Source organism: Phoxinus phoxinus (assembly GCF_949152265.1).
Source record: "Phoxinus phoxinus genome assembly, chromosome: 13".
NCBI lineage: Eukaryota > Metazoa > Chordata > Actinopteri > Cypriniformes > Leuciscidae > Phoxinus > Phoxinus phoxinus.
In genome coordinates this window covers 35,205,225-35,227,181 of record NC_136888.1, presented here as the reverse complement: position 1 = coordinate 35,227,181, position 21,957 = coordinate 35,205,225, and the positions used below count along the sequence as shown (strand labels likewise).

At 39.6% G+C, this 21,957-nt stretch overlaps 1 protein-coding gene across 2 annotated transcripts in view; it reads left to right on the top strand.

Moving 5' to 3' along the window:
• Positions 1–21,957, top strand: part of LOC307009569 (formin) — a 97,129-nt gene that overhangs the window by 28,507 nt on the left and 46,665 nt on the right. For both annotated transcript variants that reach the window (XM_079633406.1, XM_079633407.1), the window contains 3 exons: positions 2,629–2,690; positions 5,388–6,139; positions 9,992–10,133. In XM_079633406.1, the coding sequence (XP_079489532.1) occupies positions 2,629–2,690; positions 5,388–6,139; positions 9,992–10,133 (956 nt within the window). The remainder of the gene's footprint in view (positions 1–2,628; positions 2,691–5,387; positions 6,140–9,991; positions 10,134–21,957) is intronic.

The window sequence follows — 21,957 nt, the reverse complement described above, 5'->3', positions numbered from 1 at the left end:
TGCTCTTAATCAGATGTGAAGCAGCATCCCTCGCCTGACCACAGAACAGCTGAACGCAGGAACATGATTTATCTAATTACACAAAGCCTGTTAATGACTGGAAACACAGAACCAGCCGTACTGGTTCCTCCAGCTCTGACCTTAAACAGGGCAGGTCAACCTCCCTCAGAAGTCCACACACACACACACACACACACACACACACACACACACACACACACACACACACGTGAGATTCAGAGAACAGATTAGTGCTCGTCTGAGCGTGTAAAACATGCATGCATTGAATTGTATTGAAGAATAAAAGGTCTTGTTTTCCAGCACAAATGTGACTGCATCTCAAACCCAGTCTGGCAATAGCAACTATACATGATATGGGTCAAAATTATCCATTTTTCTTTTATGCCAAAAATCATGAGGATATTAAGATCATGATCCATGAAGATATTTAGTAAATGTCCTACCGTAAATATATAAAACATGTATTTGTGTGAGTGAATGCAGCACAATCGTGAACATAAATGCACAACTTTAAAGGAGATTTTCTCAATGTTTAAATTTTTTTTGCTCCTCAGATTCCAGATTTTCAATAGTTGTGTCTCGACCAAATATTGTACTATCCTAACAAACCACACATCAATGGAGAGATTATTTATTCAGCTTTATATGATGTATACATCTCAATTACAAAAAATTTACCCGTGTGACTGCTTTTGTGGTCCCGGGTCACATATATCTAAACAATCAAGATACATTTACTGGAGGATCAAAATGATATTAAGTCTCGTTTTCGGAAAAATGAAGTAAGTTTGTGCTTAAAACAACAGTGGTGTCATTGTTTTCACTTTGAATTAAGATTATTTTTCTGACCCCATTTGCAGATATTTCAGATATTTCATGTTTTAAGCAGAAACTAATTTTTGGTACATTTTCAGAAAACAAGTAATCTTGATTTACGAATGTGTGGATATTTGTGCTGGAAAACAAGACAAAAATACTGAGGACGAATTTTTTTTTTTTTAGTGCACATCATATACATTTTGAATTTATGTTTTATGAGCTCATGCAAAATGTGTTAATAGTCAGAAAAGAATATTTACGTTAGCATTTATTTGAATATGACTTAAAGAACAATGCTTTTAAACACATGGTTCCCAAAGGAAAGAACAATCATAATGTCTCCTAGCTTCTTTGAAACAGAATCTGACGTCTCAACAACCCAGCTTACACAAATATGTGCTAACATTCCCATTAAGTTATGAAAAAATGTTCTGAATGTTCAAAACGCCCACTTAAAAAAAAAAAGTGAACGTTAAGGAAACATTAATGCAATCAAACATTATGGGAATGTTACTTTTGAATGTTCTCTGAAACCGGTAGTAACATTTGAAAAAAACATTAGTGTATTTGTGTATGTATATAAAGTGTGTTTGTATGTCAAGTCAGTTTTATTTCTACAGCGCTTTATACAATACAGCTTGCTTCAAAGCAGGTCAATAACAGCATCACTAAATTGAAATTGCGAATTGAAAATACGGCTCAGTATTAAAACTCTAAACCATTGAAACCATCTAAACTCTAAAACTCTAAAACTCCAACTAAACCATTGGAAAATGTCTCTCCCACTCGAAGCTGATATTAATTCACCCCAAAAATCTGTGAAAAAAAAAGAGAGAGATCCAAATCTATACTGTAGAAGTGAATGGGGGGATTTTAGGCTTCAGAAAGCATCATTAAAGTGTTCATATGACTCTAAGCTATCATTTGACTTCAGAAGGTGTGGAATATAGAGCATGTGTCATAATGTGGACCACTTTTATGATGCTTTTATTGTTGCATTTTTATGTAAACTAATCTTTAAAATCTTGCTGTTTGCTGTGGAAGATTGTGACTGAGTTTGTTTTTAAACTTTTATAATTTAAAATACGCCCAATGGAAACACGTCAATTTAGCAAAAACTCGCAAAAAAGTTTTCCCGCTCGCATGAGGAAGTTTTTCAGGCAATTCGAAAAATTAATATTTAGCAAAACTGCAGTGGTTTTTGAGCATTTACAGTCGCCTGACAGAGGACACGGTGTGTGTTTGGATAGAAGACGAGACAGAGTTCTTTATTAAACTCATAAAAGACAAAATAATTACAGGAATACTGGATTCTAAACCTCAAAGAAACGCCACAATCACGACCTCGACGCAGAACTGAGTGAGAAACACAAACTCCTCATATCAGCCGCTCACGGTATAAGAGTCTTTCCTCAACATTAATGACTGGATAACACAGACACACACACACACGTACACACGTCTCCTTCCGTGAATAATAATGGCCAGTGCGGCGGCTGGATATACATAAACCCACCAACGTCCGTCGCCATGATTTCTGGAATGATTATCGCGAGAGGAAAAAAATTACATTTAGTCGCATAACATCGTTTAATGGAAACACCGTCATTTCACAATAGTTTTTTGTTGACGTAAAAAAACAACAACAAAAAAACGTTTTGTGCAAATCTATAATGGAAACATGCCTAATGATGCACTCTTCATCAGATAAGAGGCTAACTCTGTGTTGTGTGTTGTTTGTGTGCACGCGTGTGTGTGTGTGTGTGTGTGTGTGTGTGTGTTCCTCAGAGCACCAGGCCGCCCTCCTCCAGCTGAAGAGAGAGAGTAAAGAGGAGCTGGAGAAACTGCTTGTAAGTGGAGAAACTGCAGTACTGACAGTGAACACTAGATGTCAGGAGAGACGGTGTAATCCAGTTTAACACACACACACACCACCAGTTATATAACGCTGTTTCTGACTGACAACGGTTATTACAGCTAACCATAAAAACATATTTTTAACTTGAAATAAAATAAACTTTAAAAGAAATGTAAAGAATTTTACACACAATATTTGTGTAATTTTGCCTAAATTATATTATACAGTAGTCGACATTTGAAGTGGATCAAAAAAGTTCATCAAAGTTGTCCTAAAGAACGGGTAATGTTCAAAATTCATGTATAACTTTGATGAAAGGTTTTGATCCACTTCAAATGTTGACTACTGTATATTACGTATACAATATGATATACTCTAGCTATCTGTAATGTAATTAAATAAATTATACATTTTTGTTTAGTTTTTTTAACATGAACAACATAAGTCAGAAATAAAATATCGGTGATGTTTAAGTTTTTACCCTCACCACAGCTTAACCCCCCCAATAAAAAAACGATCTAAAAAACAAACGTCTTTAACAAATAAGAAATGTTATTTTATTTATTTATAACATTTTACCAAAATAACTACAACTGAAATTAAAAAACCTATGTATATGTGTGGGTATAAAAGAGAAAAGACACCATAAAATTAAACTGAAAACAGAAAAAAAAGCTATAGTAGTATCTCAATGATACTAATATTATTAATATTAAATTATATATTTTTTTTTTCTGATGTATTAAGGAAACGGAGAACTGTTCATGTGATGTCTCCTCTAAACTCGGCTTCTGTCCTGCTGTCAGCTCAGCACTAAACGCAGATTTACTGGAAGTTATGAGCGGCGCTCCAGCAGTGCACTCGCAGTCTGGACAACATGATGTTTTATCATTTCTGAAAGTATATAAAACCACGAGAGCCGACGTGGAAAATCCGTGACGTAGACGAGCGACTGTTTTACGAGCGAGAGCCAAACTCTCCCCGATCAACACTTCTGCTCCGTTCCTCATCACATACATGCAGCTTTAGAAGCGAGAGAGAGTTACTGTGTGTGTGTGTGTGTGTGTGTGTGTGTGTGTGTATACAGTCAAACCAACATCACTCAGACTCCTTCAACATTTTTCACATCATCCGTTTATTCACTATAGTTTATAAAATGATGATAAAATATGAGCAGAACTCAGTTGATATTTGACAGGTTTTGTCCATCCTTCTGTTAGGCTGTCACACACACACACACACACACAGTTGATATTTGACAGGTTTTGTCCGTCCTTCTGTTAGACTGTCACACACACACACACACACACACACTGTTAGACTGTCTCACACATGAATTATGTTGAATATCTGTCAGCTGGTAAATTTAACTACACAATTAGATAATACCAGTTTAGCTCAACCAGTGACCAAGCAATGCTTCATTGTGTTCAGTGTGTGTGTGAAAAGAGCATTAGCAATTACAGACAAAACACTGAAGAACACATGATCTGCTCAAAGTGGCCCAATCATGTTTGGTCCCATATTTTTACTGGTAGTCACTGTATGAAGAATTATTGGGTATAATGTCACTTTATTTTGCTCTCCTCACTCACATAAATGAACTGTAGTGTCCCGCACACACTAGTAAATAATATCAAACATGATGTCTGATGTCTGAATGATGTTTGGTCTGCCTGTACATGGAGAGCGTCTCGTCCTCATAGGCACCGTGCCGCTGTGCAGGTTCATGAGCTTCTAGTGTTTAATGTGCTGACCTGAGCCTGTACACGGTGATATTGAATGTGAGGGCATGAAGGAGAGCCGGATGTCCTGATGGACTCCAGATGCTGGACGAGATGATGTGTTACTGCTGATCGTCTCGAGATCTGCGGTCGCGCTCGCTCAGGAAAACCCTCCATCATCTCTGACTGGAGGAGTGTAAATGTGCCGCTCTGAACCCACAGCGGACTGACGGAAACCATTACAACTGATGCGTGTGATTTAGTGTTTTTCAGTGTTTCTTGTGAATAATAGCCCTAACTTACTAGTTTTTATATTAAAACATATTATATTGTTTAGCAATGCACAACTAGTGGTTTTCAACTGTGCAGTTTCTGAGATCTTCTGATCTGGGTTCGTACGAGGGGCTTGAATTTGACTTTTTGAAATTTAATTTCTGGAAAACCCTTGAAAACAGCCGTTTTTATGAAGAAGTATTTGAAAAGTGCTTGAAAAAATAATAATTTTTACTTGAATTGATAAAACAATCTTTTCACACACAATTAACGCTGCAGCCCGTCTGATATAGATCTAGCGGGATATTGCTCATATAAATATTCAAATATATATTACAGCTTTTATTCAAGTCAATCATATATTCATGTGAGGAAAAAGTAAAGCGATATCTTGTCATCGTATCATTTCAATGGTTAAAGTTTCCACAGTCATTGCATCTGCTGCAATTTATTTATACCATTTTGTTTTATTAGTTTATTTTAATTTATCGATTTACCTTTTTTTTTAGAATTTAAAACATAATAAAGATGTTGTTTGATAAATCACTTCTCTGATTGTAGTCCTCAAAAAAGAAAAGAAAAAAGTACTACTTTAAAAGTCCTGGAATTTCATTTGACAGTATCTGTACGAACCCTGATGTTCTTTTTATTGACCGTCGTGACTAATAATAATTGTCATTTTTTGAATCCAGGCGGATTTCGAGCTGCGGCTCTTCCAGGTCCGAGGCGAACACGCGGAGGCCGTGTCCCGCCTGCAGTCGCGCATCGACGGGATCCAGCAGGAACAGGCGTGTGTCTCCGTACGGGAGCGCCGCGAGCTTCAGGAGGTGTGTGTGTCCACCGAAGACGACCTGCCGCCCAAAAGCTTCCGCAATGTGTGTATCCAGACCGACCGCGAGACCTTCATCAAAACCCCCGAGGGTGACGACACAAGACCCCTGAACTCCAGCTCCAGCCTGCCTAAAAAACTCAACCTGGACTCCATTAGTGTGAGTTTAGGTGTGAGCCCTGGAGCTCCGCCTCCACCTCCTCCTCTTCCAGGTAGCTCCGCCCCCTTTCTTCCTCCTCCTCCTCCACCCTTACCTGGGTTTGGACATGCCCCGCCCCCTCCTCCTCCCCTTCCAGGAGCACAAGCTCTGCCCCCTCCTCCTCCCCTTCCAGGAGCACAAGCTCCGCCCCCTCCTCCTCCCCTTCCAGGAGCACAAGCTCCACCCCCTCCACCGCCCCTCCCCGGGGGTCCTCCCCCAGCCCCGCCCCCTCCAGGTCTCCCTGGAGCCCCGCCGCCTCCTCCACCAATCCCGGGCTTCGGCCCGCCTCCTCCTCCGGCTCTCGGCTGGTCTGGATTCGGGCCGACGGTTGAGAAAGCGCCTCGTAAACCTGCGGTGGAACCGGCCTGCCCCATGAAACCGCTTTACTGGAACCGCATTCAGATTCAGGACAATAAGTAAGTCCTCTACACCAGACACAAGACATGTATGACTTTCTTTCTTTCTTCTGTGAAACACAAGAGCAATATTGAAACGCAACATTTTTTTTTTTCCTATACAATGAAAGTCAATAGGTTCTAATGTTATTTAGTTTCCAACATTCTCCAAAATATCTGCAAAAAAATTCATAATAATTTGGAAATACCCCCCGAGAAACTTAACGTTCGCTCACAAAACCTTTGCGCTCTTTTGCAAAACTTTGGCATTTCCCCAAGAAACGTTGTTTTCAATTGCATTCACCTGAGAAACGCAAAGGTTTTGCGAGCAAACGCAAAAACATTGACATATTATATTTCCTCCCATCTTATATTTTGTCCATCACCATGTCCCTTTAGGCGCTCCGTACTATTTGCACTTAGTACAAAATGTCTGTCAAACATAAATGGTTCTGGCCTTAAACTCCCTCTTAGTCAATAATTGTATCGATTAAAACTTATCTTTGATCACCAAAATTACATATTTAAGCGTTTAAAAAAAAAAAAGCCTTAAAATATCTTGAATGTAACTCGACACCCTTCCCTCATTTAGTATGCCTGGTTCTATGAATATGCAAATGAGCCCCGCCTCCACTCTCTCACTCATTCAGAGATCCACTGGTAGACGATCACACGTTGATCTGATTGGTCAAGGTAGTGTGTGACGTCAGAAACACCAGCGATTTCACACCGTGTTTTTGAGACTGTCTTTGGTTCACTGCAGTTTTAAGCAGAAAATACTCAGCAATGCTGTCCACTTATGAACTTACACATGGTGTGTGTTAAAGCAGATTAATAACTCCACATACACACATAAACAACATTAAAATCACTTTAATCACTGAAACGCATTCAGAGATGTCTCTGTCCGTCTGCATAAACTAATGGGACCCTTATTGTAAAGTATTGCCACAAATATATCATATCGACTAGCAATGCCAAGTTCATTGGTTGGATTCCCTGAAAATGCATGAACCGATCGCATATATACTTAGAATGCAATCAGTTTGGATAAAAGCATCTGCCAACTGCATGAATGTAAATGATCAGTTTTAATCCGTATTATTAATATTCAGTTGAAAATAGCGTTAAACCGCACACACACACACAGTGCTGTGTTCATGCATCTGTGTCACGGGCTCAATGAGCTTCCGCTGCGTGCTCAAGTGTTTATATGAGCAGCTTTACGGGCCTAGAAAAGGATACAGTGATTCTTCACCACACGCGCCTGCAGTAAATGTTACAGTAGTGCTGTTATATTACATCATCACACTCGCACTTCTTAGCCATGACATCTGTGGCTTTTACTGCATTTCTGTGTGTTTTATGAAAGAGTTTGATCATTGAGCTTGAAAATACTGGCATTTTACACTCTCAGCCAGTGTTATTTTTTTATCATTAATATATTCAATTCACATTTATTTGCATGGTGCTTTTCACAATACATCAGCTCTACAGAAAGTGCGTCCCAAGATAAAACAGAAGCAAATAGGAAATAATTGGCATAGCTGCTGTTCATAACATTACGCAGATAATCATGTGCATTTGAACTGGAGTATAAGGTTATAAGTGCATTATGGCAATGCTAGGCTAAAGAGATGCGCCTTTAATCTTGATTTAAACTGCGAGAGTCTGAGCCAGAACATTATCAGGACGGCTCTTCCAGAGTTTAGGAGCCGAATGTGGAAACGCTCTCCTCCTTTAGTGGACTTGGATATTCTAGGGACTGTCAGAAGACCAGAGTGTGTGACCTTAGAGAGCGTGATGGGTTGTGAGGCGATAGAAGATCAGTTAAATACACAGCTAAACTGTTTAAGGCCTTATAGGTCAGTAGCAAGACTTTATAAATGATACGGAACTTAATAGGTAACCAATGGAAGCTTGTTTCCGACACAGAATAAAACATTTTAAAAGATATTTGCGACTTTTAAAAAATATATATATATTGATATATATATATATTTTTATATATATAAATATTTGTAATATTTATCTCAGTTTATATCTCGCAATTCTGACTCCTTTTCTCAGAATTGTGAGATATAAACTTGCAACTGCGAGTCAATTCTAAGGGGAAAAAAATTTCTCTCCGAATTTTGAGTTTATATCTCACAATTCTGACTTTATAACATGTAATTGCGACTTTGTCACGCAATTCTGACTTTATATCTCACAATTCTGACTTTATATCATGCAATTCTGACTTTATATCTCAGAATTGAACTTTATACCATGCAATTCTGACTTTATATCTCACAATTGCGACTTTATATCATGCAATTCTGACTTTATATCTCAGAATTGAACGTTATATCATGCAATTCTGACTTTACATCTCACAATTGCGACTTTATATCATGCAATTCTGACTTTATATCTCACAATTGCGACTTTATATCATGCAATTCTGACTTTATATCTCAGAATTGAACTTTATATCATGCAATTCTGACTTTATATCTCACAATTGCGACTTTATATCATGCAATTCTGACTTTATATCTCACAATTGAACTTTATATCATGCAATTCTGACTATATCTCACAATTGAACGTTATATCATGCAATTCTGACTTTACATCTCACAATTGAACTTTATATCATGCAATTCTGACTTTATATCTCACAATTGCTACTTTATATCATGCAATTCTGACTTTATCTCAGTTGCGTGTTATAAAGTCATAATTGTGAGATATTAACATGCAACTCTGAGAAAAAAAGTCAGAATTACGAGTTTATATCTCTTTATGACTTTATATCACGCAATTTAAATTTTATATCACGCAATTCTGACTTTATAACATACAATTGAACTTTATATCACGCAATTCTGAATTGTGAGATGTAAACTTGCAATTTTGAGCAATTACCTTATTTTTTTATTTTGTGGCAGAAACCAGCTTTCATAGTAACCAGATTATAAAATGTATGTTATATGATCCTATTTTCTTGATCTGGTAAGAACCCTAGCGGCTGCATTTTGGACTAATTGTAGCTTTTTTATTGAGAATGAAGGACAACCAGCTAGTAATGCATCCCAGTAATGTATGAACTAGCTTTTCTGCATCAGAAACCGAGAGCATGTTCCGGAACTTAGCGATGTTTATGAGGCGTAAGAAGGCTGTTTTTGTAACATTGGAAATATGATTTTTTAAAATTAAGTTGCTGTCTAATATAACTCCCAGGTCTTTAATTGCAGAGGACGGAGTTACAGAACATCCTTCCAAATGCAAATTATATTATAATAGGTTCTGTGTACAGGTTTTTGGTCCAATAAAACCTTTCTTGTGATGTTACCAAGTATTGAAAATAGCAGAGGTCCGAACACAGAGCCTTGCTGCACTCCGTAATTTACTGACGTTATCTTCGATTTTTTTTTCCTTTTAAAAAGACTAAATGGTGGGTACGATCTAAACCAGCTTGATGCCTGTCCCTGAACACCAGTGTAAAGATTCCCTCGGGATAGAGGAGTGGAAACCAGACTGTGTAAAGACTCCCTCGTACACCGTCGGCCTGTTTGTGTTGCTCGTGTTTCTCAGCAACTGCAGAAACCAAATCATTCTCATCCACGATACTGAGAGTAGTCTGAGAGAATCGTTCAAAAAAAAAACTTCAGATCAATTCCAGTGTCTTTATATTCAGTTTAAATGGAATCACAGCACAGCAATGACCTCAGAAAGTAGAAATAAACGTTAAACGAATGCTGTTCGCCCGTATGACTGCAACATTTCACATCTGTTCCTCCATCAGTGTTATTTTAAGAGCCATTGTCTCATGTTCACAAACGCTGATCGATCACTGCTGTGTGTGTGTGTGTGTGTGTTTTACAGTAATAACACACTCTGGAGTTCGCTGGAAGAGCCCGATATCATAAACGCCAAAGAATTTGAGGATCTGTTCTCTAAAGCCGTCTTACAAGCCAAGAAGAAACCGCTCTCAGACACGTATGAGAAGAAGAACAAAGCCAAAAAGGTACGTCACAGCCATGACAAATCACGAGTCTGATATCTTGGGTTTATATAATGGTCAGTGCTTTTTATGAAGATGCTTTGTGTGTTAACATAAATACATAAAGTGTTTATAGCTTGTAATTAAAGGAAATCGCATTGTTTTTACCACTAGAGGGAGTTTCAGGAACATTATGCGTCTCACTGCCAAACATAATAACCTTAAACTCGTCATGAAAGGGAAGTTGCGCTGGTCTTTTCTCCTCTAGTGTGTCGTATACCGAGAGAAACGCTTCAGAACAAGAACACATGTGGGCGGGGCCTGATTGTGTCTGTGGGGAGTTGATTGGATGGTTGTGGTTTGCTATTGGCTGATCTCATGTGAGTGACAGGTTATAGCCCCGCCCTCGTCATCCTGCAAGAGGAACTTATTCTGATTCAAGATTATTAAAGCAATAATGTTGTGCACCGATAAATCATTTACAATAAACATAATATTCCATAAAAAACTAGAATGAATTTTTTTTATTATTTAAAGTGCATGAAACTGTTGGTTTCATAAACATCATTGTGCTTCGGAGTAATTTATCAGTGACATGCAAGGAATGAGGGATTTACTGTTAGTACTTGCACTAAATAAGCTTATTTTGAGCTCGTATTACCCATAATCCCACTGTGCAGATTTACAGGTTACATATGGGGTTTTAAAAGACAATATTCTACAATATTTTATCGATTTAACGATGCGGCTGATGTTTATGTTGCTGGCTTTCATTCGAGTCAGTTATTGTGGTCAGGCAGAAATGACTCTTTCAGCAGTGTGTGTGTGTGTGTGGCTGGTCTCTGGTCTGGCGTCCAAGAAGTTTAAAAATTCAGGCTGGACCCAAAACAGTCCAGACACACTTGATCAATCAGCTGGGCTCCACATCGCCTGTGTGTGTGTGTGTGTGTGTGTGTGTACATGTTTTTCTATCACGGTGGGGACTTGCACACACACTCATGGGGACTCGTGTCACTGTGGGCCTAAACTGAGGAAACAAGCTTATAAATCATACAGAATGAGGTTTTTTTTTTTAATGTAAAAATGCAGAAAGTTTTGTATGATGGGTGTGTGTGCGTGTGTGTGTGTGTGTGTGTGTGTGTGATGGGTAGGTTTAGGGGTCGGGTTAGTGTAATGGGGACAGAATATACAATTTGTACAGTATGAAAACCATTACTACTATGGAAAGTCCCTACAAAGATAGTGAACCAGGTGTGTGTGCGTGTGTGTGTGTGTGTGTGGTCACTCTGGGCTCGAGTCTTTGTTGGTCAGGGTCATCAAACTGTGAGAGACTTCATTCTGCTCCTGAAGTTATGAACAAACTAACCATTACCCGATATAAGTTTAAATATATCAAATATTAGTGAAATGCTTTTGATGCATTACAATTTAACTGACCCCATTAGATTTTAGCTTATGACGAGTTTATCATGAGTTTTGGAGAGTATTAATGTACTTGGTTAGTTGTGATGTAGCGTATGAATCATATCCATCACTGGCACATTCTGGATCTTTATAAAGAATAAGTGTGTGTGAGAATCTCTCGTTAGTGTTTCTCAGGTGTCTCTTGTTCAGTGTGTATCCTCACAGCTGAAGTGTGTGTGTGTTGTTCAGTGTGTATCCTCGCAGCTGAAGTGTGTGTCTGTTGATCAGTGTGTATCCTCGCAGCTGAAGTGTGTGTCTGTTGTTCAGTGTGTATCCTCACAGCTGAAGTGTGTGTCTCTTGTTCAGTGTGTATCCTCACAGCTGAAGTGTGTGTGTGTTGTTCAGTGTGTATCCTCGCAGCTGAAGTGTGTGTCTGTTGTTCAGTGTGTATCCTCACAGCTGAAGTGTGTGTCTGTTGTTCAGTGTGTATCCTCGCAGCTGAAGTGTGTGTGTGTTGTTCAGTGTGTATCCTCGCAGCTGAAGTGTGTGTCTGTTGTTCAGTGTGTATCCTCGCAGCTGAAGTGTGTGTGTGTTGTTCAGTGTGTATCCTCGCAGCTGAAGTGTGTCTGTTGTTCAGTGTGTATCCTCGCAGCTGAAGTGTGTGTCTGTTGTTCAGTGTGTATCCTCGCAGCTGAAGTGTGTCTGTTGTTCAGTGTGTATCCTCGCAGCTGAAGTGTGTCTGTTGTTCAGTGTGTATCCTCGCAGCTGAAGTGTGTGTCTGTTGATCAGTGTGTATCCTCACAGCTGAAGTGTGTCTGTTGTTCAGTGTGTATCCTCGCAGCTGAAGTGTGTGTCTGTTGTTCAGTGTGTATCCTCACAGCTGAAGTGTGTGTCTGTTGTTCAGTGTGTATCCTCGCAGCTGAAGTGTGTGTGTGTTGTTCAGTGTGTATCCTCGCAGCTGAAGTGTGTGTCTCTTGTTCAGTGTGTATCCTCACAGCTGAAGTGTGTGTGTGTTGTTCAGTGTGTATCCTCGCAGCTGAAGTGTGTGTCTGTTGTTCAGTGTGTATCCTCGCAGCTGAAGTGTGTGTCTGTTGTTCAGTGTGTATCCTCGCAGCTGAAGTGTGTCTGTTGTTCAGTGTGTATCCTCGCAGCTGAAGTGTGTGTCTGTTGTTCAGTGTGTATCCTCACAGCTGAAGTGTGTGTGTGTCTGTTGTTCAGTGTGTATCCTCGCAGCTGAAGTGTGTGTGTGTTGTTCAGTGTGTATCCTCGCAGCTGAAGTGTGTGTCTGTTGTTCAGTGTGTATCCTCGCAGCTGAAGTGTGTGTGTGTTGTTCAGTGTGTATCCTCGCAGCTGAAGTGTGTGTCTCTTGTTCAGTGTGTATCCTCACAGCTGAAGTGTGTGTGTGTTGTTCAGTGTGTATCCTCGCAGCTGAAGTGTGTCTGTTGTTCAGTGTGTATCCTCGCAGCTGAAGTGTGTGTGTGTTGTTCAGTGTGTATCCTCGCAGCTGAAGTGTGTGTGTGTTGTTCAGTGTGTATCCTCGCAGCTGAAGTGTGTGTGTGTTGTTCAGTGTGTATCCTCGCAGCTGAAGTGTGTGTGTGTTGTTCAGTGTGTATCCTCACAGCTGAAGTGTGTGTGTGTTGTTCAGTGTGTATCCTCGCAGCTGAAGTGTGTGTCTGTTGTTCAGTGTGTATCCTCGCAGCTGAAGTGTGTCTGTTGTTCAGTGTGTATCCTCGCAGCTGAAGTGTGTGTGTGTTGTTCAGTGTGTATCCTCGCAGCTGAAGTGTGTGTCTGTTGTTCAGTGTGTATCCTCACAGCTGAAGTGTGTGTCTGTTGTTCAGTGTGTATCCTCGCAGCTGAAGTGTGTGTGTGTTGTTCAGTGTGTATCCTCGCAGCTGAAGTGTGTGTGTGTTGTTCAGTGTGTATCCTCGCAGCTGAAGTGTGTGTCTGTTGTTCAGTGTGTATCCTCGCAGCTGAAGTGTGTGTGTGTTGTTCAGTGTGTATCCTCGCAGCTGAAGTGTGTGTGTGTTGTTCAGTGTGTATCCTCGCAGCTGAAGTGTGTGTCTGTTGTTCAGTGTGTATCCTCGCAGCTGAAGTGTGTGTCTGTTGTTCAGTGTGTATCCTCGCAGCTGAAGTGTGTGTCTGTTGTTCAGTGTGTATCCTCGCAGCTGAAGTGTGTGTCTGTTGTTCAGTGTGTATCCTCGCAGCTGAAGTGTGTCTGTTGATCAGTGTGTATCCTCACAGCTGAAGTGTGTGTCTGTTGTTCAGTGTGTATCCTCGCAGCTGAAGTGTGTGTGTGTTGTTCAGTGTGTATCCTCGCAGCTGAAGTGTGTGTGTGTTGTTCAGTGTGTATCCTCGCAGCTGAAGTGTGTGTCTGTTGTTCAGTGTGTATCCTCGCAGCTGAAGTGTGTGTGTGTTGTTCAGTGTGTATCCTCGCAGCTGAAGTGTGTGTGTGTTGTTCAGTGTGTATCCTCGCAGCTGAAGTGTGTGTCTGTTGTTCAGTGTGTATCCTCGCAGCTGAAGTGTGTGTGTGTTGTTCAGTGTGTATCCTCGCAGCTGAAGTGTGTCTGTTGTTCAGTGTGTATCCTCGCAGCTGAAGTGTGTGTCTGTTGTTCAGTGTGTATCCTCGCAGCTGAAGTGTGTGTCTGTTGTTCAGTGTGTATCCTCGCAGCTGAAGTGTGTCTGTTGTTCAGTGTGTATCCTCGCAGCTGAAGTGTGTCTGTTGTTCAGTGTGTATCCTCGCAGCTGAAGTGTGTGTCTGTTGATCAGTGTGTATCCTCACAGCTGAAGTGTGTCTGTTGTTCAGTGTGTATCCTCGCAGCTGAAGTGTGTGTCTGTTGATCAGTGTGTATCCTCACAGCTGAAGTGTGTGTGTTGTTCAGTGTGTATCCTCGCAGCTGAAGTGTGTCTGTTGTTCAGTGTGTATCCTCGCAGCTGAAGTGTGTGTCTGTTGATCAGTGTGTATCCTCGCAGCTGAAGTGTGTGTCTGTTGTTCAGTGTGTATCCTCGCAGCTGAAGTGTGTGTCTGTTGTTCAGTGTGTATCCTCGCAGCTGAAGTGTGTGTCTGTTGATCAGTGTGTATCCTCGCAGCTGAAGTGTGTGTGTGTTGTTCAGTGTGTATCCTCGCAGCTGAAGTGTGTGTCTGTTGTTCAGTGTGTATCCTCGCAGCTGAAGTGTGTGTCTGTTGTTCAGTGTGTATCCTCGCAGCTGAAGTGTGTGTCTGTTGTTCAGTGTGTATCCTCGCAGCTGAAGTGTGTGTCTGTTGTTTAGTGTGTATCCTCGCAGCTGAAGTGTGTCTGTTGTTCAGTGTGTATCCTCGCAGCTGAAGTGTGTCTGTTGTTCAGTGTGTATCCTCGCAGCTGAAGTGTGTGTCTGTTGATCAGTGTGTATCCTCGCAGCTGAAGTGTGTCTGTTGTTCAGTGTGTATCCTCGCAGCTGAAGTGTGTGTCTGTTGTTCAGTGTGTATCCTCGCAGCTGAAGTGTGTCTGTTGTTCAGTGTGTATCCTCGCAGCTGAAGTGTGTGTCTGTTGTTCAGTGTGTATCCTCGCAGCTGAAGTGTGTGTCTGTTGTTCAGTGTGTATCCTCGCAGCTGAAGTGTGTGTCTGTTGTTCAGTGTGTATCCTCGCAGCTGAAGTGTGTGTCTGTTGTTCAGTGTGTATCCTCGCAGCTGAAGTGTGTGTGTGTTGTTCAGTGTGTATCCTCGCAGCTGAAGTGTGTGTCTGTTGTTCAGTGTGTATCCTCGCAGCTGAAGTGTGTGTGTGTTGTTCAGTGTGTATCCTCGCAGCTGAAGTGTGTGTCTGTTGTTCAGTGTGTATCCTCGCAGCTGAAGTGTGTGTCTGTTGTTCAGTGTGTATCCTCGCAGCTGAAGTGTGTGTCTGTTGTTCAGTGTGTATCCTCGCAGCTGAAGTGTGTGTCTGTTGTTCAGTGTGTATCCTCGCAGCTGAAGTGTGTGTCTGTTGTTCAGTGTGTATCCTCGCAGCTGAAGTGTGTGTCTGTTGTTCAGTGTGTATCCTCGCAGCTGAAGTGTGTGTGTGTTGTTCAGTGTGTATCCTCGCAGCTGAAGTGTGTGTCTGTTGTTCAGTGTGTATCCTCGCAGCTGAAGTGTGTGTCTGTTGTTCAGTGTGTATCCTCGCAGCTGAAGTGTGTGTCTGTTGTTCAGTGTGTATCCTCACAGCTGAAGTGTGTGTCTGTTGTTCAGTGTGTATCCTCGCAGCTGAAGTGTGTGTCTGTTGTTCAGTGTGTATCCTCGCAGCTGAAGTGTGTGTCTGTTGTTCAGTGTGTATCCTCGCAGCTGAAGTGTGTCAGAACTGAGTCAGTGTTGCTGTGTTGAGCTCAAACAAACAGAGTCCGTGTTTACTCAGTTCATTCTGCATATTAAACCAGAGCATCCACAACATCTCAAACGTCACCGTTAACCATTTAATTACAAAAATCATGAGGATATTAAGATCATGTTCCATGAAGATATTTAGTAAATGTCCTACCGTAAATATATAAAACATGTATTTTTGTGAGTGAATGCAGCACAATCGTGAACATAAATGCACAACTTTAAAGGAGATTTTCTCAATGTTTACATTTTTTTTGCTCCTCAGATTCCAGATTTTCAATAGTTGTGTCTCGACCAAATATTGTCCTATCCTAACAAACCACACATCACTGGAGAGATTATTTATTCAGCTTTATATGATGTATACATCTCAATTTCAAAAAATGTACCCATGTGGGGTAAACTCTTTATAATAAGGTTAATTAGTTAACTACCATGAACTAAGAATGAACAATACTTCTTCAGCATTTATTAATCTTAATCATCTTAATTTCAACATTTACTAACACGTTATTAAAATCAAAGGTTGTATTAGTTAACATTAGTTAATGCGCTGTGAACTAACATGAACAAACAATGAACAGCTGGATTTTTATTAACTAACATTAACAAAGATAATAAATACTAATGTACTGCTCATGTTAGTTAATACATTAGCTAATGAACCTTATTGTTGTGTTAAACGCATTGTTATCAGCGAGAGTCCAGCTCTGTTCTGCCTTCCTGTGTGTGATCTACGTGAAATTATTAATTTGGCCTTTAGCGACCGTGAAAAGGTTAATAGATGCTGGAATTCTCTTGTCTTCTTGGCTGGACGATGCAATTTCTGAAAGAACGGCTAAACACAAGTGCCGCGTGTGCAGATCATCCCTCATGTGTGTGTTTACCCGTCCTGAGAGCCGGCCTCAGGAACAGCAGACGGGCTCGAGTCCTGACGGTGCAATAGAGCAGGGCCGTCCCCAGACCCATCAATAGTGTTGCTGTCTCGCGTGTGGCGTCGCGGCTCAGAGCTCAGAGTGATGACACTGCAGGCGCGCGAGCCTCTTTGAGCTAGCCATCAGCATTGGCTAATTAACTAAAGTGAAATGCTTAAAAGTAGTGCTGGGAAACGATTAATCACATCCAAAATAAAGGTTTGTGTTTACATAGTGCACACATATATACGGTATATATATTGTGTATAATTATTTTGTGTGTGTGTGTATATATATATATATATATAAATAAATACACACACACATATATATATATATTATATATATATATAAATAAATGCACACACACAAACACACACATGCATGTATATATTTAAGAAATATTTGTTATTTATATATTAAATATTTATATTTATATATAATATAAATTATGTATAAATATATACATGCAAATATTTCTTAAATGCATGCATATGTGTCTATATATATATATTCATTTAAGAAATATTTATATATATATACTACATAATATATATGTGTGATGTGTATAATTATTTTGTGTATATATATATATTTCTTAAATATATATATATTTATATAGACACACATATGCATGCATTTAAGAAATATTTGCATGTATATATTTATATTATATATAAATATTTAATATATAAATAACACATATTTCTTAAATATATATGTGTGTGTGTGTATTTATTTAAAATACATTTATGTGTATATATATATATATATATTACACACACACACAAAATAATTATACACAGTACACGCATATATACGGTATATATATTATGTAAACACAAACCTTTATTTTGTATGTGATTAATCGTTGCCCAGCACTAATCGATAACTGTTAAAAAGCTTTTAAAACGGAGATGGTTACAGACTTTCTAAATACAACATCATACCTTTGATCATGCCAAGGCCTTGAAACGCTTGAACACCGATAACTGATGTAAATAAATAGATAAATTCAAAATAAATAAATAATATTTAATAATAAATTAATGAATAAATTCAAGAATGCTTTGGACTTCAGACCTAAGTTTGGTCTTGTTTTAAATAAGACGCTCAGCAGATTATTGTTTATAGTATAATTATTATATTTTAATGGTGAGCTTGGGACGTGAATTTTAATGGTGAGTTTTTGTAATCAGGCTCTCAAAAATTATATACAAATTTACATTTACATTTATCTTCCAATGTATCGGTTATCGGCTTTCAAATATAAAGAATTATCGTATCGGCCAAAATGTTCCATACATGATCAAGATGTTTGCTAAATAAAACATAATATCTTTTTACGCAGGCCTTAAAGCGCTTGAACACCGATAATATGATATCTGTAAATGCTATATTTATTTATTATTGTATATATTATATCTGAGTCTGTTAGGAGAGGCAAGGACATTCGTGGTTGTGAATGTGTGTTTTGATCTCTGAACATACGTGACCCTGGACCACACAACCAGTCACATGGGTACATTTTTGAATTTCTGAAAAATTTCTGAATAAATAATCTCTCCATTGATGTGTGGTGTGTTAGGATAGGACAATATTTGGTCGAGACACAACTATTGAAAATCTGGAATCTGAGGAGCAAAAAAAATGTAAACATTGAGAAAATCTCCTTTAAAGTTGTGCATTTATGTTCACGATTGTGCTGCATTCACTCACAAAAATACATGTTTTATATATTTACGGTAGGACATTTACTAAATATCTTCATGGAACATGATCTTAATATCCTCATGATTTTTGGCATAAGAGAAAAATTGATAATTTTGACCCATATAATGTATAGTTGCTATTGCCACAGATATACCCGTGCGGCTCCAGACTGGTGCTGTGGTCCACATGTTAATGAATGATTGAGCCTTTCCTATGTGCTACTGTACACCCAAAGCTTTACAGTCATATCAGGGCATGTCTCCTCAACAGTGATTATGTAAATCAAATGCTGGTGTGTTTGTGCCGGACACATGTAGATAATAGTAGCAGTGCAACTCTCCCAAAAACACAATCACTGGGAGTCCGCGAGGGGCAAACGCGGCGGCTAATGTGTGTCATGTGTCCGGATGCATCCGCTAGCGCCGCTTCTCGCTCCTGATTAACATATCAAAGCGCGGCGGGAGAACGCGAGGGGGCGGAGCCTCCGTCATCTCCGCCTGCTCATTGGACGAGCTCTAATGACTAACATGTGGCGTCAGGAGAACATGTGTGCGCTGAAGACGGCAGGAGCTGTGTGTGCTGTTCTGATGTTCATATTCAGAGAAATATTTCATTATTTCAAATATTTCAGTGTCATGTGTTGAGTTCATTGTACTATAAATAATACAAAGAACATGTAACTCTCAGAACTCAAACTCCTCGATCCAAAAACTGCAGAAATGAACTTTACAACGTCAGACAAATAGATTTTTTTGATTATTCATTTATGTATTTTATTTGTATTATATATTTAATGTTTGTTTATTTATTTTCTCTTCTTTCTGTCCTTTCTCTGGACGTCCCTCTCTCTGTGAAGTCCGAATATCTGTGCATGTGTGCTGCATTTTATTTCATTATTTTAGATATCTAAAATATTTAATTATCAAACTCCACGATCCAAAAACTGCAGAAATTACTTTTATTTTGCTTATTTATATATTTTTGTCCTCCATGTTCTCTCCTCTCTGTGCTTCCTGCGGCGTGCTCTGGAGTTTCTCTCTCTGGGAAGTATGTAAACATCACACGCTCAGATGAATCATTATTAATATGCAGCTTAAACAGTAATAATGCTTCTCAAACAAACTGACATTTTAATTGTTTCTAACTTTATGCCTTTAACGCTCTGTGTTTATTGGCCGTGTGTTCTGGGAAGCGCTCGACGCCTGACTCTTTACACACACACACACACACACACACACACACGATTCATACAGATTGAAATTCCAGAATTCATAAACTTCACCTCATGGATCATGTCATAATAATGTTTATTGCAGTGGCTACTTGGTCTGCTTTAAAACTTGATTTTATTTAATAATGTTTATTCGTGAAGTACAAAACTGCTTTTCTTACTTAGTATTTTTGTCTTGTTTCCAGTCCAAATAACTAAAAATTCTTAAATCAAGATGGATTTACTAAAGTAGTGAAATGCCATAAGACATCACGGGTATATCTGTGGCAATAGCAACTAAACACTTTATGGGTAAATATATAAATATATAAAACATGTATTTTTGTGAGTGAATGCAGCACAATCGTGAACATAAATGCACAACTTTAAAGGAGATTTTCTCAATGTTTACATTTTTTTGCTCCTCAGATTCCAGATTTCAATAGTTGTGTCTCGACCAAATATTGTCCTATCCTAACACACCACACATCAGTGGAGAGATTATTTATTCAGCTTTATATGATGTATACATCTCAATTTCATAAAATTAACCCATGGGGGTCTTTTTATCTGGGGGGGAAATCTAATTAAGTGATTTTTTTTTTCTTAAAACAAGCAAAATTATCTGCCAGTGGGGTCAGAAAAATGGTTTTGAGGTGGAGGTACTTCTGTACTGGTTTTAAGGTGGAGGTACTTCTGTACTGGTTTTAAGGTGGAGGTACTTCTGTACTGGTTTTAAGGTGGAGGTACTTCTGTACTGGTTTTGAGGTGGTTCTGTACTGGTTTTAAGGTGGAGGTACTTCTGTACTGGTTTTGAGGTGGTTCTGTACTGGTTTTAAGGTGGATGTACTTCTGTACTGGTTTTAAGGTGGATGTACTTCTGTACTGGTTTTAAGGTGGTTCTGTACTGGTTTTGAGGTGGTTCTGTACTGGTTTTAAGGTGGATGTACTTCTGTACTGGTTTTAAGGTGGTTCTGTACTGGTTTTGAGGTGGTTCTGTACTGGTTTTAAGGTGGATGTACTTCTGTACTGGTTTTGAGGTGGTTATGTACTGGTTTTGAGATGGTTCTGTACTGGTTTTAAGGTGGAGGTACTTCTGTACTGGTTTTGAGGTGGTTCTGTACTGGTTTTAAGGTGGAGGTACTTCTGTACTGGTTTTAAGGTGGTTCTGTAGTGGTTTTGTAGTGGTTCTGTATTGGTTTTAAGGTGGAGGTACTTCTGTACTGGTTTTAAGGTGGTTCTGTACTGGTTTTGAGGTGGTTCTGTACTGGTTTCAAGTGGTTCTGTACTGGTTTTGAAGTGGTTCTGTACTGGTTTTGAAGTGGTTCTGTACTGGTTTTAAGGTGGTTCTGTACTGGTTTTGAAGTGGTTCTGTACTGGTTTTCAGGTGGTTCTGTACTGGTTTTAAGGTGGCGGTACTTCTGTACTGGTTTTAAGGTGGTTCTGTACTGGTTTTGAGGTGGTTCTGTACTGGTTTCAAGTGGTTCTGTACTGGTTTTGAAGTGGTTCTGTACTGGTTTTAAGGTGGAGGTACTTCTGTACTGGTTTTGAAGTGGTTCTATACTGGTTTTGAGGTGGTTCTGTACTGGTTTCAAGTGGTTCTGTACTGGTTTTGAAGTGGTTCTGAACTGGTTTTCAGGTGGTTCTGTACTGGTTTTAAGGTGGAGGTACTTCTGTACTGGTTTTAAGGTGGTTCTGTACTGGTTTTGAGGTGGTTCTGTACTGGTTTCAAGTGGTTCTGTACTGGTTTTGAAGTGGTTCTGTACTGGTTTTAAGGTGGAGGTACTTCTGTACTGGTTTTAAGGTGGTTCTATACTGGTTTTGAGGTGGTTCTGTACTGGTTTCAAGTGGTTCTGTACTGGTTTTGAAGTGGTTCTGAACTGGTTTTCAGGTGGTTCTGTACTGGTTTTAAGGTGGAGGTACTTCTGTACTGGTTTTAAGGTGGTTCTGTACTGGTTTTGAGGTGGTTCTGTACTGGTTTCAAGTGGTTCTGTACTGGTTTTGAAGTGGTTCTGTACTGTTTTGAGCTGGTTTTGAAGTGGTTCTGTTCGGTACTGGGTTTGAGCTGGTTTGCAGTCGTACATTACAGTGTGTGTGCGCGAGTGTGTGTGTGTGTGCGCGAGTGTGTGTGTGTGCGTGTGTGTGTGTGTGTGTCAGGGCAGATCTGCTCACTCAGTAACGAAGGCTCACTCCACCTGCCGTAATGCAATCCTCTCCTCTAGAGACCCGTTGCGCTGGTTCCCACTGAACGCCACAGAAGCTTAACGACTCGAGCGCCGG